This window comes from Plectropomus leopardus, chromosome 13 (genome assembly GCF_026936395.1).
Source record: "Plectropomus leopardus strain MGB_pleo_1.0 chromosome 13, ASM2693639v1, whole genome shotgun sequence".
Lineage (NCBI taxonomy): Eukaryota > Metazoa > Chordata > Actinopteri > Perciformes > Serranidae > Plectropomus > Plectropomus leopardus.
The window spans coordinates 22,891,266-22,905,263 of NC_142188.1; the positions used below are offsets into that span (position 1 = coordinate 22,891,266).

General features: G+C 40.0%; 1 protein-coding gene across 2 annotated transcripts in view; it reads left to right on the forward strand.

The window, feature by feature from the left end:
- kif16bb (kinesin family member 16Bb) overlaps positions 1–6,074 on the forward strand; it is a 30,564-nt gene extending 24,490 nt beyond the window's left edge. For both annotated transcript variants that reach the window (XM_088086140.1, XM_042502845.2), the window contains 3 exons: positions 1,440–1,607; positions 2,452–2,539; positions 3,243–6,074. In XM_088086140.1, coding sequence (XP_087942266.1) covers positions 1,440–1,607; positions 2,452–2,539; positions 3,243–5,507 — 2,521 coding nt within the window. In that variant the 3' untranslated portion in view covers positions 5,508–6,074. The remainder of the gene's footprint in view (positions 1–1,439; positions 1,608–2,451; positions 2,540–3,242) is intronic.
- Positions 6,075–13,998: the final 7,924 nt, after the last annotated feature.

The following is a 13,998-nucleotide window of genomic DNA, read 5'->3' on the forward strand; positions in this document are numbered from 1 at the left end:
GGTGAAATTGTTCTTCAGAACTGGTTTGAGTAATAAGGAAATTATTTTTCTTTTAGCACATACACAGAGTTGGGTAATAAATATGAGGAGAACCCACATAAACCTTTAAGAGATGACAGCAAACTGAAATAGATTACTGGACAGATGCAGTGGTATTGATTGTTATACCTGTGTGCAATACACAGTGGGTATGTTTTATCACAAGACATAATTTGATGGTCCAGAGGACTTCACTTTTCAACAATGCTCTCAACTTGCAACCCCCTCCTCATCTTTTCCTTATGCCTGGCCCATATACTCTTCTGTACATACAAGAGGCTTATTGTCTGCCATCACCAATACTGAAAGTTTGACTTGATTCTGAACATTTTGAGCACGATAAAAGAATTCCTGCAAATTGTCCTCCTTGCGATACTACTTTATTTACATTTATTTAACTTTATTTACACTTTTTAGTTATTATTTAAATACATGTAAATAGTTTATTGCAAATATTAGGGTAGTGTGCAGGAATTCTCTTACCCTATGGACGTTTTCTTCATACGCGCTTGTATACAAGTTATTGAAGGCATACATGAGCTCCAACATTCCTGAAAAATAAAAAAATTGCTCCTCATTTTTTCCCCTTATGCATTGCCCTAATACTCTTCATATTTTGTTGGAAAGCCAAAAAAGGGCTGAGTCTGTCTCTTATGGCAAGGTCACATGCTTTTGTATTGTGTATTAATTCATGACTGTCCCCAAAACCCACTCATGAACTTCAAGTAAAAGTTGTCCCACTGTGTTTGATTCGTTCTGCATTAAATGGACTGTGTAACAGGGAGATGGTATGTTGAAAACAAGTTGAAATGCAACTCTTTCAAACGCAGCAAGTCTGGACTCTGAGAGCTCTCAGTGATGGAGCGGGCCAGCTGCTGTGTGACCCATGCGGCTTTTAATGGCCACCTTATTTTTGAAAGTCCCTCATCTGACAACCCTCTCAGTATCTTCCATCTCTGGCCACAAGGCCAAGTGGCAACTTTACTATTTTCCTCTTCTGGCCACCGACAGGCTGTTATCAGGAGCTTGAATCTCCTGAAATGGTGTTTTTGCACTGGTTAACGTCAATCACTCCAGGAGCTGCTGTGCCACTTAACACCTCCTGCCACTAGCTTTAGTGCAGCTAGAACAATCTTACCTTTAAACCTATCTAGCTCTGAAGGCTATGATTTATTTTTTTTTCATTTTGTGTTACTTTACTTGAAGCTGTTTTTTTAAGTCAACATCCCAGGTGCCTCTTTCAAAAATCTTGGGTTGAAGTTCCATAAAACATCCACAAAATGAACTGTAAATTTCTGAAAATATCAGTATGAGATGTGTTAAATGGTGCATATGAAAGGATGCAGGACTTCTCAAGAAAATCTGTGTGCGTTGGTGTGTGTGTACAATGTGATGATTAGGACGGAATTGAAGCTTAACCAGCAGGAGGCGGAATGGCAGCAGGTCCAAGAAAACCTGAACAGACGCAACCGGGACATCAAAAGACTTTCAAAGGAAAACAGCGGGACTCCCCATCAACACAGAGAAGAGAAGACAATGGGGGCAGAGATGGAAGAGACTGGCAATGGGTAAGTTAGAGGAAGGCGAACTGTGCTCTCTATGGTGATGTTAATGACTCTGTTGCTTGTGTGCATTTTGCTCGCAGTCAGTCCACAGCGAGAACGCTGTAAACCGTGCATGTGAACAAAGTGTGTGACAGAAAAAAATGGTAGAAAGAAAATGTGGTCAGCGCTTTAGACTTGGGAATCCCAGATCAGTGTTCCTCCATTTATTCATGCACATAGACAACCATCGCTGAGTACAGGACATCCTCTGTGCTGATCCGTAAGATCTGCAAAAATCCTTTAATCGTCACGAGGACCTGCTCTGTGATCCCTCTTGTTGATGTTGTCAATGCTTTAGCGCTCCCGCTTTCCCTCCTCGTCAACCTCCTGCAACACACAAAGCTCAGCCAAAGCCTCTGTTTACTGTCAGAAATCATTCTGAGCTGTATATTTGATTTCTGCTCCCCCCTCTAGAGTGCTGAGTATTGTATGTAAATCCTCAAATCAACATGCACAGATTCTATTTAATTTCACAGCTAGTAGAGTGGCTCTAATCTCATCCAGCCATTTGGGGTGTTTGCTTTTCAAATCTAATGGATGTTTTTTTTTTTTTTTTTTTGTGAAGGGGGGGTTCTGGGGTTACTGGAGTCTTGTCTTTTGCCTGCACACTGTTTGAAGTCTCCAGTGTCACACCACAGCAAATAATTAAATTTTGCTTTTGAAAACAAAGAGCCTGGCAGCATGTATAAGCATATAAACACAGCTGTATTGTGCGCACGCCTCCTCATATCAAGACGCAATTTTTGTTTTCTGATAGAATATGAAATGTATTATTTCATTCATGTCTCCTCATTGTGTCCTTTTTCAGCCAGATGGATACGCTTGCAGAGACAGCTGAGTCCAGAGTGCCAGGCAGCTGTCTTACCTCTGCCACAATAGAGACGCTCATGACTACAGTATGTATTTACTTTTTTTGTTACAACAAATCAGACTCTGATTAAATCTAATAGAAATAAGGTTGTGACAAATAAGCCAAGTGTAGTTTCTGAATTAAATGAAAAATTTAATTGCTTTTAAGAAATTGAATCAATCTGAAACAGTGTGCAAGAAGTGGGACTTTGTTCCACAATTTATGTTTATTGAGCCTCTGTGTTGCCGCTGTGCAACTGAAGTACGAGTCCCTTTTGTCTTTGCAAAACAGAGCAAATGTCAATACCTACCCCCCCTCTACAGCCAGGCCCAATACAGATTTTTATGAGGCATGAAATACTTTTTCCCTTGGTTTGTTGTGTTTGTTTATTATGCACATATTTTCTTTGAAAGCCCTACAGGAAAGTGTAATAGCGTTTAAATGACACTCATTTTGTGAAAGCTTATTGCAATGAGAGCACTTTTGAAGTATTTCTGTTTATACGCGTACCTTGTTATTCTTCACTCCATTTTCGCATGCATGTATTTATGTATTCAAATACAATTGAATACATAAATAAAGATACTTTTTAAGGTAGCCTGGGTAAAATAGTTATTTTAGTTCCCTCTCAACAGCAATGGCAGTGCTGACTTTGTAGCAAATTGCATAAAACAAACATGATTTTTGAATCACTCTATAAAATATTTTTCTTCTCATTGTTTCTCCTTTTCTCCTCCAATATAAACTAGGCCATACCTGGAAAATATCCTGTCCGTCACATTAGTTTTGAGTTGGATGGAGAGACTCTGCAGGGTGGGATAAGCACCAGGGATGGCCAGGAGCAGGAGAGGGACCCGTGTCATAAATCAGGGCCGGGGCTCATGTCTGAGAGGCCGCGAAGGAGAGCTCAGAGTGGGGCTGGAGCTGCAAGTTATAAGGGAGGGGAGGTTTGGTCAGGGGATGCCAGCCTCCAGCAGACAAGTGTCCTGGGCCCAGGTGATGGATGTGGCACGAAGCCAGAGGGGGATGCTAACGAGATCAAAGGCGTCATGTTAGACTGCTACGAGGAGAGACCTGGCTCTGGTGGGAGCTCATTAGGCAGCATGTCCCACCTGCAGAGCTGTAGAGGAACTCACTCCACGCCCGTCCTCCCACAGACCAGCACTCCTTCCCCACTCGACAGAAAGCCTCTCAGCAGTCAAGCAGCCTGCTGTCCGCCTGAGGGAACTGCCTTCGAGGGCCAGTTTGGCTGTGGAGAGATGGATGAATCTGGAGGTTTGGAGGAAATCCCAAGAGTGTGTATGATGGAGACGGCAGCAGCCACAGATCAAAACTCAGGACTGGGCTCCTTGGTCAGCAGAGTTTCCTGGGTTGTCCAGGATGCAGGGCGTCTCCTTTGGAGCTCTCCGACATTAATCCAGCAAGTCAGGGAAGAGGGACTACAGCATGTTGGGGCCCGCTGGTCCAGTCATGTTGTGTCTCTGGTCAGGGAAAGTGAAGTTCTGTCGATAGTAAAGGACAGCCATGTCTTCTCCATGGTTAAAGGGAGCTTTGTCTTCTCTCTGTTGAAGGACAGTCACATGTTTTCAATGGTGAAAGAGCTACCTCTCATGCAGCACATCCAGATGGAGATAACACAAAATCTCCAACCTGAGGAGGCAGCTCAGATTATTCAGGGCTGCATTAATCCTAACACCACACAGCTACGAGTCCTGACACCAACACAAAACTTTAGCAAGGCAGAATGGCCAGATGACATACCACCAATCCCAGAAGATACCTTGCCAAGGTGTATGAGTATTGAGAATTTCGGGTTGCTGCAAGAGCAAGACATGGCTGATATTCCTTTAAAACAAGGAGACAAACTGATTACAGAGCTGTCACCAGTGAAACACATCATCGAGTCAGAGGTTGCCCGTGCACCTGGGGACAAAGATCAGGCATATGAGGACTCAAGGACTTCCATCAACAAAAAGGATGTCCAAATCTTTAGTCAAACATTGATAGAATTTCCCGATTCCCTTTTGAAACTACAAACTCTGCCTTTGCAAGACATGATGGACGCGTTAAAGTCTGTCACCTCCACCTCTGTGCCGAACTCTCACAATATTGTAGCTCTCTATTGGCTGAATGTTGCTAAATGCAGCCAACCTGAGCCCTGTCCTGCCCTCCTGATCCTTGCAGAGACTGGCCTCTATACCCTAACCACTGACTCTGGGCTCCTGGTTTTGTTCCATCACCTCCCCTGGCTGCAGCTGAAAGAGGTGCAGGTAGGTTTCGCAGGCCACAATCTGCGTTTGATAGGCACTACAGAGGAGAGCATCCTGGGGGTCTACACCTTCAGCCAGAAGCTTACCAAAGAGCTTTGCTGGGCTATACTTGGTGTCATCTGCCCACGGGACAAGAGGGTCTCTCAGCACCCACTGCTCCATGGAGACTTGATGACGTTGTCTTTAGACTGGCAGGCTTGTGTGCCGGACCTGCTGCTGGATGCTGGTTTAAGGTTTTGCTGCCAGTTTCAGAAAAGTCTTGCTGATCTGGTTTACCTTCTTCATTCTAATATGGATCAGGAAACGATAACTCTGGGAGAGGTGCAGTTACTAATGTACACAGGTGTAAGGGTGTGCATCAGCTCCAGTACCCGCACTGAGACTCTGGCCCAACTTCTACTCACTGATACCCACCTTGGCCTGGTGCATGAGGATGCTGTCTTTCACCCAACCTCACGCTCCGTCACCACAGCAAACTGCCGTTCCCAATTCAATGACTTAACTCTCTATCGGCGCTCAGATGTGCGCTGCGTGCTGCTGCATGATGAAGACGAGCACCGGGCTGTCAGACTAGATGTAATCCTAGCAAATGTGAGGGGCAGGGGTCACCCTGAAAGCGTGACTAAGGCAGCTACCCCGCCTGCACAAGCTTCAAATTCATCTCCGCATGCAGAAGTGTGGAAATTAACTTTCAGTTGCTCCTCTGAGGCCGCCTGCCTGATTAATCACTTGTCAAATGTCTGATCAAGGACTGAGCAGCCAGTAATGAACGGCCCAGCTTGAAAACTCTCACTCACAGGGAGCAAAAGTGCATCCCAACCTGACGATGCAAAGGACAGCTTCACTGGTAAATGACAGTGAAAACTATGACCCATTTTGAAGTTTCTGTTTTCATTTGTTTTTCTAGAAGTTTTTGTCATTTTATTATTGCATGGCTTTCATACTTTTATCTTAAAAACCCTTGAATTTCTTTGTTCTTGCATTGTCATTGCTCTTAACAACTAGCCTCCCATTATTATTGTGTCAAAGTGGTTGTCAGCTTAATGTGGGATGTTTGAAATAATTAGGGGTTGAAGGTTCAACATTGAGGATTAGAAACATGTTTGTACCAATTTCAGTTGTTTCATGGGCATTGTCATATTTTAAAATGATTTTAGATTACCAATGTAATCAAATTATTTCACTGTCATTGTTCATTTAATAGTATATGTATGTCAAGTTGTCGCCAATTTAAATATTTTTTATACAGATAGATCTATTGAAACGAGTATGTGTGAATGTATTTGAAACAATAAAAGGAAGGTAAATCCACTGCTGCTCTGTCCTGTTTACCACTTAGAATGCAGATCAGCTCTGATAGTCGAGGTTTTAACTTGGGAAAACAAAGAATTCAGAGTCTGATGCATTTCACTGCTTTGTCTGATGTCTAATATTTTGTCTTCCTATCATCTCGGTCAGGCTTTCTTTCTCTTCCTACCCTCCTCTCTTTTGTTAGCTTTGGCACAGACTCCTTTTCTCTCCTTTTAGCCGCTTCCTCACTGTCTAGGACTCTGCATGGATCTGTATTCCACCCGTATCACCGAATTCGCCACTGGAAAGATACACTCTTAGTATCTGAGGTCAAGGTGAACCCCTTCCACAGAGTTACTACCTGCACAATTGCTCATTGGATTTATCCCTGCCAGTCAACATTGTCTCAGCCCAGGACAAGACTTGTTCAGTGCTTTAAATTTCGAAAAGGTTGATCATGCTGCATCTCGGAGAAAGAACTCCAGTCTGATTCACATCTCGAGAGTTGGAGCCAAAGACTGTTTGCTCCTTGTCTTGACTGAGTGACCCCATCCAGCATGGAAAATTACAGGGGCAATATAGTGCAATCAGTCCTCTTGTCTGCTCCGGCATGAAGGATGGAGATTTGGCCTCGAAAGAGGAAACACATCACACCTCGTTGCGGCGAGGTTTGAGCCAGGATGAAAGTTCAGGGTTGTGAAAGGGTTGTTTTTCTTCCTTTTTGCTCAAGACAGTTAATTAACATTCAAACCACCTCCTGTGTATCATTCCCTCCTGTGAATAAAACACAAAAGGCAGACAAATCATAACCTGATAAATTGAAATGAGGCTAGACTAATATAAGCAAAATGAGAGAGTGTCCTTCTGCAGATAAGAACATAAATTGTGTCAGTATTTGGAAACAGAAGGTTCAGCAGGCCACCCACTGTCATAAAAAATGATAATCAGGGATTGAGAAGTAGTATTGGCTGTTTTGGCCAACCACGTTAAATGTGGGCTGTTGTGTTTGTTCATTCTTGAAGCAGCCTGTATTATATGTGACGTCTTCAGTGCAGTGGTATGTCCAGACTTTTTTTTTATTGCGGGGCACTGACGTAAGCGGTGACCTGCTACTGCAGGTACACACGTCAGCATAGCTTTAATTTTCCCTTTTGCCTCCACTACCAGTGTTTTACATTCCTGTTTATAGTTTTGTTTAAAAGATAAACAGACCTACTGCTTACAACACAACAGAGTGACACCACACAAATGTAAAATATTGTAAAGAAATTGTTCTTTCAAAAGTAAATGGTACAATAGCAAATATAAAGTGTTGGAGCAAACCTGTTAGCAGTTATATCAGTTTATTTGTATGTAAAATTAGGCTAGACATTACTGCTTAATTAAGGTTTTTTTTTTAAATGTATCACTATTCTCTTCTATATTTTCTGTGTTCTATATTCCCCTTTTAAAATATTTTGTATTCTATTTTATTTTATTTTATTTATTTTATTCTATCTTTAATGTTGCAGTGAGCCACTGTAACAAGTGAATTTCCCCGGTGTGTGGATCAGTAAAGGCTATCTTGATTTAAGACGGAATTGCACCAATTAATGAAATTCACTTCACTTGTCAAGCAGGCCAAACTGACTGGTCAGACAGGCAATCATAATGGGGTATAGCCAGTTAGATTCCAGAGGTAGCCGACCAGGCCCATCCCTAGACTCGCCCCTGCTCGCCCTCTGCTTTTTTTGGGTGGAAGAATAATTTGGGAGTGCAAATCGAGGACTTTGTGAGTAAGCTTTAATGGTATCAGTGAATTATTTCTCAACAACAACCCTCAAAAATCAAATGTAAGGACACTATTCATCTGTTCAAATGGGAAAACACTGCAGATCTTCTTTCCCATCAGTTTAGCGGCTGGTTTGTGTCTGAAATAGACAACAGCTCTTGTTGGGCACAGCCTGGTTAAAGGGAAGTGCTCACTCTCAGACAGCAGACACACAAACCCACTGGCAGGCTCTGAATCTCTAATCATTACTCTGTATGATTTCCCACTGGGTTCTCTGGCCCTAATACGCAGCGTCATTGACAGCACATAACAGGATAATTTGTTTACCTCCTTCTTTGGAAGCATGTGAACGTGACCCAGTCAGTTCCCTCATTGCTTAGCCGGTGATGGGCTAAATATTTCTTGCATCAGTCCTGATGGTTCTGCCTGCCTGCAGCATCCACAAAAATTCAATGATTCACTTATATGCTTACTTGTGAAGTTTTGAAGGATAATCCACAACGTACTGCTGAGGTGTAAATTGTTCCTGATGATGTTTTTTTGTAATTTTATAATCAGATCAGTCTGATAAGGACTACACTGGTAAACCTAAATCACCCCATCTACTTGAGTTTCTTTTGCTTGTAGAGTCTGTTTGCTGACTACAAATTAGGCTTTGCTCTAGAATAAAAAAAATCTTGTTAAACCAAGAACTACTGTAGTGTTTCAGACAGGCCAGGTTCCTAATTTAACCCGGTGGTGAATTTGGAAGAGGCCGGCAGATCAGCAAAGGGCATTTTGATGCTTGCAAAGACAAACCCCTGTGGGGATAAAGGCACGTTGCACCTTGAAGCTTGGACTAAATGCTGCTGGCGTTTAAAATGCAATTGACTATAAGCCTATATAATATTGTAACTTAAATATTACATGTGTAGGTTTAAGGGTAATATATTGGCGGAACAGACAGACATAACAGAATATAACAGCTGGTTACAATCTGCAAACATCACCTTTAAATGCCACTAAATCCCCTAAAATCTTACACACAGCTAATTAATTGAAGTTAAACAAAGTGCAAAATGTTTTGAGGATGTCTGTGAATGTTGATATTGTTACATCTTGCAGTATATTTCCAGTAGGCTATTCAAAAAACAAAAAACAAAAACAAAACAACAGAAAAACCAAACCAAACCATGCCAAAACAAAACAAAAAACAAAAAAGTGCAGCCTGTAAATTCAGACTTTTTTTTTTTATATTTTAATTATTTCTTTATTGAATACAAGATCATTACAAAAATACATACAGATACATATTGGGACAAAATGTACAATGAATGAATAAACAAGTAAATAAATAAGATAAATAAATAGCAATACATACCATGAAAATACAAAAACTAAAAAGCAAACAAAAAATAATTACATTTACATTTAATGATGCCAGATTACATCATATTATAATACTTTAATAACTTAAAAGTGTTAATAGTTTTTTTTTTTTTAATTTTTTTCTTAGCTAACAGGGTACTATATTGCCAAAAGAATAGTGTGCAGGAAAGTTGGTTTAGTGTCTGACCATTTCTTCTTCATCTTATCCTCCCTATGGTATAACACCACATCAAATATATTGTTTGGAACATTTATGATAAGTTTATTCTTTAGAAAGCTGGCAACATGAATCCACACCTTTCTGGTGTAAATGCATTGAGAAAAAATGTGTGTTTATATATATATATCTATAGTAGTCTATTAGAGTAATAGACTTTAGATAGATAATAGTCTTTAGAGTAATAGACTTCCCTATAATAAGTAATGGCAGTAATGCCACTTCAAGGATGCCAGAGCGCAAAGCGCATGCGTCATATTCCGGAAGCCACGCCCATCGGGAGCGCGAGGAGGGGACAACTATTGGCGCCACATCGAGCAAACAAACGCCAGAATACAAACAAATACCTGTAGCCAACTAAAAACATTACATATCTACATGATAAACGATTATTTTAGCACCTTATGGCCCCCCATCACGTACTGTTGGTAGTGCATCCCAACATATAGCAGCTTTCGGCCATTTCTGTATCATTTGCTAGCAAATGTAAATGCAAAGGAGCCACCTTTACTCACATGATATACTCTATAAGCTGTAAGTCAAATCTAACGCCCCTCTGTTATCTGGTGTATTCAGGCCTCTCTTCTCACCAGACCGAGCTGGCTGCAAACTCTGCAGAAACTACCAAAACATCCCGCTGCTATCGGCATGTTTGACTGCCAACAGCTCAGCTACCATGGACAGAAGTATGGAGGAGAGATGTTTTTTTCTGCCTGCCCAGCAGCCTCTAAAGGTGTCGAAACACCTTTAGGCCACAGTGCACGTTGGCAGCAGACATTTCGGGATGTGTGACCACAGCTGTATTCTTCCTCCGTCGGTGGAGACGCCGGGGGACCGCTGCTTCACTTCAACAAGCTAAGTGATAGCTGCTTTTGCTAACATGTTTATTCTTGGCTCCGTGGTGCTGGTGCGGCAGTGACGGTGAACAGTTAGCTGGAGGTGCTTGCAGCCAGATATTCAATGTTTTTCACAGTGTTAATGAGCTGCTCTTGCTATTTAAGCGCCTTCTGGTATGAATGGAGAAAGTTTTCTTGTTAACTTTTATGTCTTTTGTGGCACTGGTAGCTGGTACTGTGTCTTTATGGTGATTTTAGACCCATTTTTTCTGACTTGTCATGGCAGGGAAAGCACAGTTGTATAGAATATCATTAATGATGACACCCTTCAGTTAAGTGACTTTTAAACTCAAAAGTAGGTCTGGAGTTGGATTATCTAAATGGTTGGAAGTCGTTATACGATTCATCTTTGGATCATCATCACTTGTCTTGTGCTGCTTTCAGATGCCTTTCACAAGTATTTAAACCTTTATACCTTGAGCAAAAAATGAAAAAAACAAACAAACAAACAAAAAAATAATAATCCAATGAATAATGTGGAAGAAACGTTCCACCAATTCCAAGTAATTAGTAGACTTTTTTTTTTTTATTTTAACAAGATCCAAAACTTAGCAAGAAATTAGTAAAAAATCCAAGAAAATTACCTGAAAATTAGTAAAAAGAAAAAGAGAGTTAAACAAACAAACAAACAAACAAGGGAAATACATTAAAAAGTGCTTCAAAATTATAATAATATTATCACATAAGTTTAAATGTAATTATGACAATTATTAAATATAGTTTTCTAGACATTTTCTCTAGCTCATTGCTTGCTTCCCATGTTTTTGAAAGAAGTAAAGCCAGTTTGCTCAGGTTTCAAAGGGTTAATTACACCCCTACTTTTTCTTGCTCCCACTGGTAAATGTATGTGTTATGAAAGAGGTCTAACGTTATCCAGTGTTTCTGTGTTTGCTACAATGCTCAACGTTATGTCATTTAACACAATCGCTCTTAGTTGCCACTAATGACACTTTGGAGGGGCTCCTGCCATAAACCCCAGTTCATCAGGCATTGATTTTTCCAGTGCTGCTGTCTGTTCTAATTAGTGAAACCTGGATTGACATCACTTTTCTTGTGCTGCATTCAAACACCTTCAAAATGTGAGCGAATTGTATGCTTCCTTTTGAAAACATGGGGAAAAAAAGGCAATGGGCAACTATATTTATAATTATTATGATTCTATATTTGGAATTATTTTACAGACCGATTATTATTTTTAAGCACTTTTTAATATAATTTCCGTTTTTTGTTTCTTTTTTACTTTTATTTTATTTTTTTTGTTTATTTTTTCTCATTCTTAGGTACTTTCCTTGACCTTTTTTAGATTTTTATTTCTTTTTCTGCAAATTTTTGGATCATTTCTTCTGAAGTTACTCATTGCTCTTCACCTAAATGTTTGAGAAACATCAAGCCATGTTACTGAGGTCTCAAAGAGTTAATTGCTGCCCTGCTTATTTTCTTGTTGGCATTGCCATGATGTATCCTGGCGGCTACTTTCCTCTCTTGAGTTCTAATTAGCTATGTGGCATAGATGACTACAAGTATGGTGTTGATTGTGAATTAGGATGTTGCAAGTTCTTCTGGCTAAACTAGTTTTTCTTGGTAGACGTAAATTATGATGATCTTTATCCAGTGGACTATTGCATTAGGCATTATTGAGTGGGCTTTGTGTGTAGTCCACTGCAAAGATCTGGAACTATTCAGTATATAATCAAATGTTAAAAAAAAAGCACCAAATTCTCCCAGTTAAGCAGCATGAAACCAGCAAAATGGTTTGCTTTTTTGCTTAAATATTTACCAAAACGATTACTTGTTCATCAGAAGAGTTGCTAATTCATTTTCTATTGATTGACTGCTAGATCAATCGACTAAACATCATCGTTGTGCACAATCGTGTAATTATTACCTGGTGAAGTCATTATGGCTTTTGACTCATAAGTATCTACATTTTCTCCACATACCTCAATTACATCTTAACTGCTGAGCCCCTGCTCTTTGGTCTTTGCTGCTGTTACGCTCAGCTGCACCAATTCCCAATTGAAGCTTATATACCCATGTACTAATGCTGCATAATTATAATAATAATATTAATAATAATAATAAAGTAATAGTAGCTGTTACTACCTCCGTTTCCGGCTCAGAGGCAAGACCACTCTGTCCCCCTTTCTACAATTGGATGTTATATACAGAACAACGAGGCGGCATAACGGTGTGATATTCCCACCTTGATCAGGCAGTGTGAATGCAGCTATAGACTCCATATATTGGTTGTTTGCTCTGCATCTAATGTGGTTTCGGGGTGAAAGGTATAATTGTTAGAATATACATAGATAAAGTGTTAACTTCATATATGTTCATCTAATGATCAGTTTTGATTATTTTGTTTACAGAAATGAACTTTCATGCATTTCTGAAACTTTAGAAGCAGTGACTGAAACATTGGTGCTAGTAATTAAAGAGTGTGTATGTGTGATGTGAAACAGTAGGGCTCCTGGATATGTTCATTAGTAGATAAAAAACCAAAGTCACACCAGCACTCTCTTTTTGAAGGCTTCGTGTCAAGGACACTTTTTCAAGTTCAGTTCCAGCAGAGTGGAGTTTTTTTTAAATGTCCAGTATCTGCATCCCCACTGTTTTAAATTCATTTCACTCAAAAGCAGCAGAGCGTAATTAATTTCATTGCTATACTCCCATCTAATGAAGGCTGGTGTTTGCCAGAGATGGCAGGTTTTATCCAGACCTCTGATGGAAAGGAGATGGACACAATGGCGGCCTGAATGTCACTGGCATCTTTTGAGCAGCGCTTATTTGTGAATTTCTGTCCACGGGCCAGAGAAAACTCTCTGGCCTCTAGAAGGATGTGTTTGTCACCCAGTGTCATTTTTAAATTGGACTCCGTCTCTCCCTGCCCATCCCTGTTCAGTTTTGGACCTCACATGAGCTTCGTTAGCATTTTCAGGAACTGCGAGACATTTACCACCATGGATTGTGACAGATTTCACAAGCTCAATTTTACTGTTGCCCTGGGGGGGAAGAGGCAGTGCTCACCATCTGTTGATTGTGACTGTACGTGGCACTTCCATGAGAGGCTTATTTCTGCCATTGCTTAAAGTCCTATGACAATTCAAATTTATTTACTTCACTGAAATATACTCTTTATGATTAAACATACATTTATACACAAGAAATTAATACTTAAATTGTAATATGATTGTCCAAGAGGTTAAAGAAATCACTACATTTAAAATCTGAGTATTTCTTTGCCATGCATAACAAAGTTATTTCATGGAAGTTAGTTTTAAAGTTCTTTGTTTTTTAACAATGTGTCAGTATCAAACTTCATCTGAACTTTGTTGTTAAAGCCTCCATTTTAAGTTGCACTCCAGAACTTTAATGTTTAAAGTCTGGAAAATTGGCAGCCAAGTGAAGACTTTTGATTTCATTTTGATTTTTATGAAATGGCTGTTGGATGAAGTTTTGTGTTGTGTTTACCAGTGTGTATATTGGCTTATATTGTTAAGTTTTGAAGGAAAAATTGGGAGTGCTGCCTTGGGTCAAAGGACTTAGTTAGTAAAAAATCAGGTGCTCTTTAAGAATAGGGCAAGGGGTTGAGTAAGAATAAAACATAATGATTTACAGCTGGAAAGATGCTCTTTTCATGAACTTGGGCTGTCTCTGTCGTAGAAATATTGCAAGACTTTTTAAAGTGTTTCT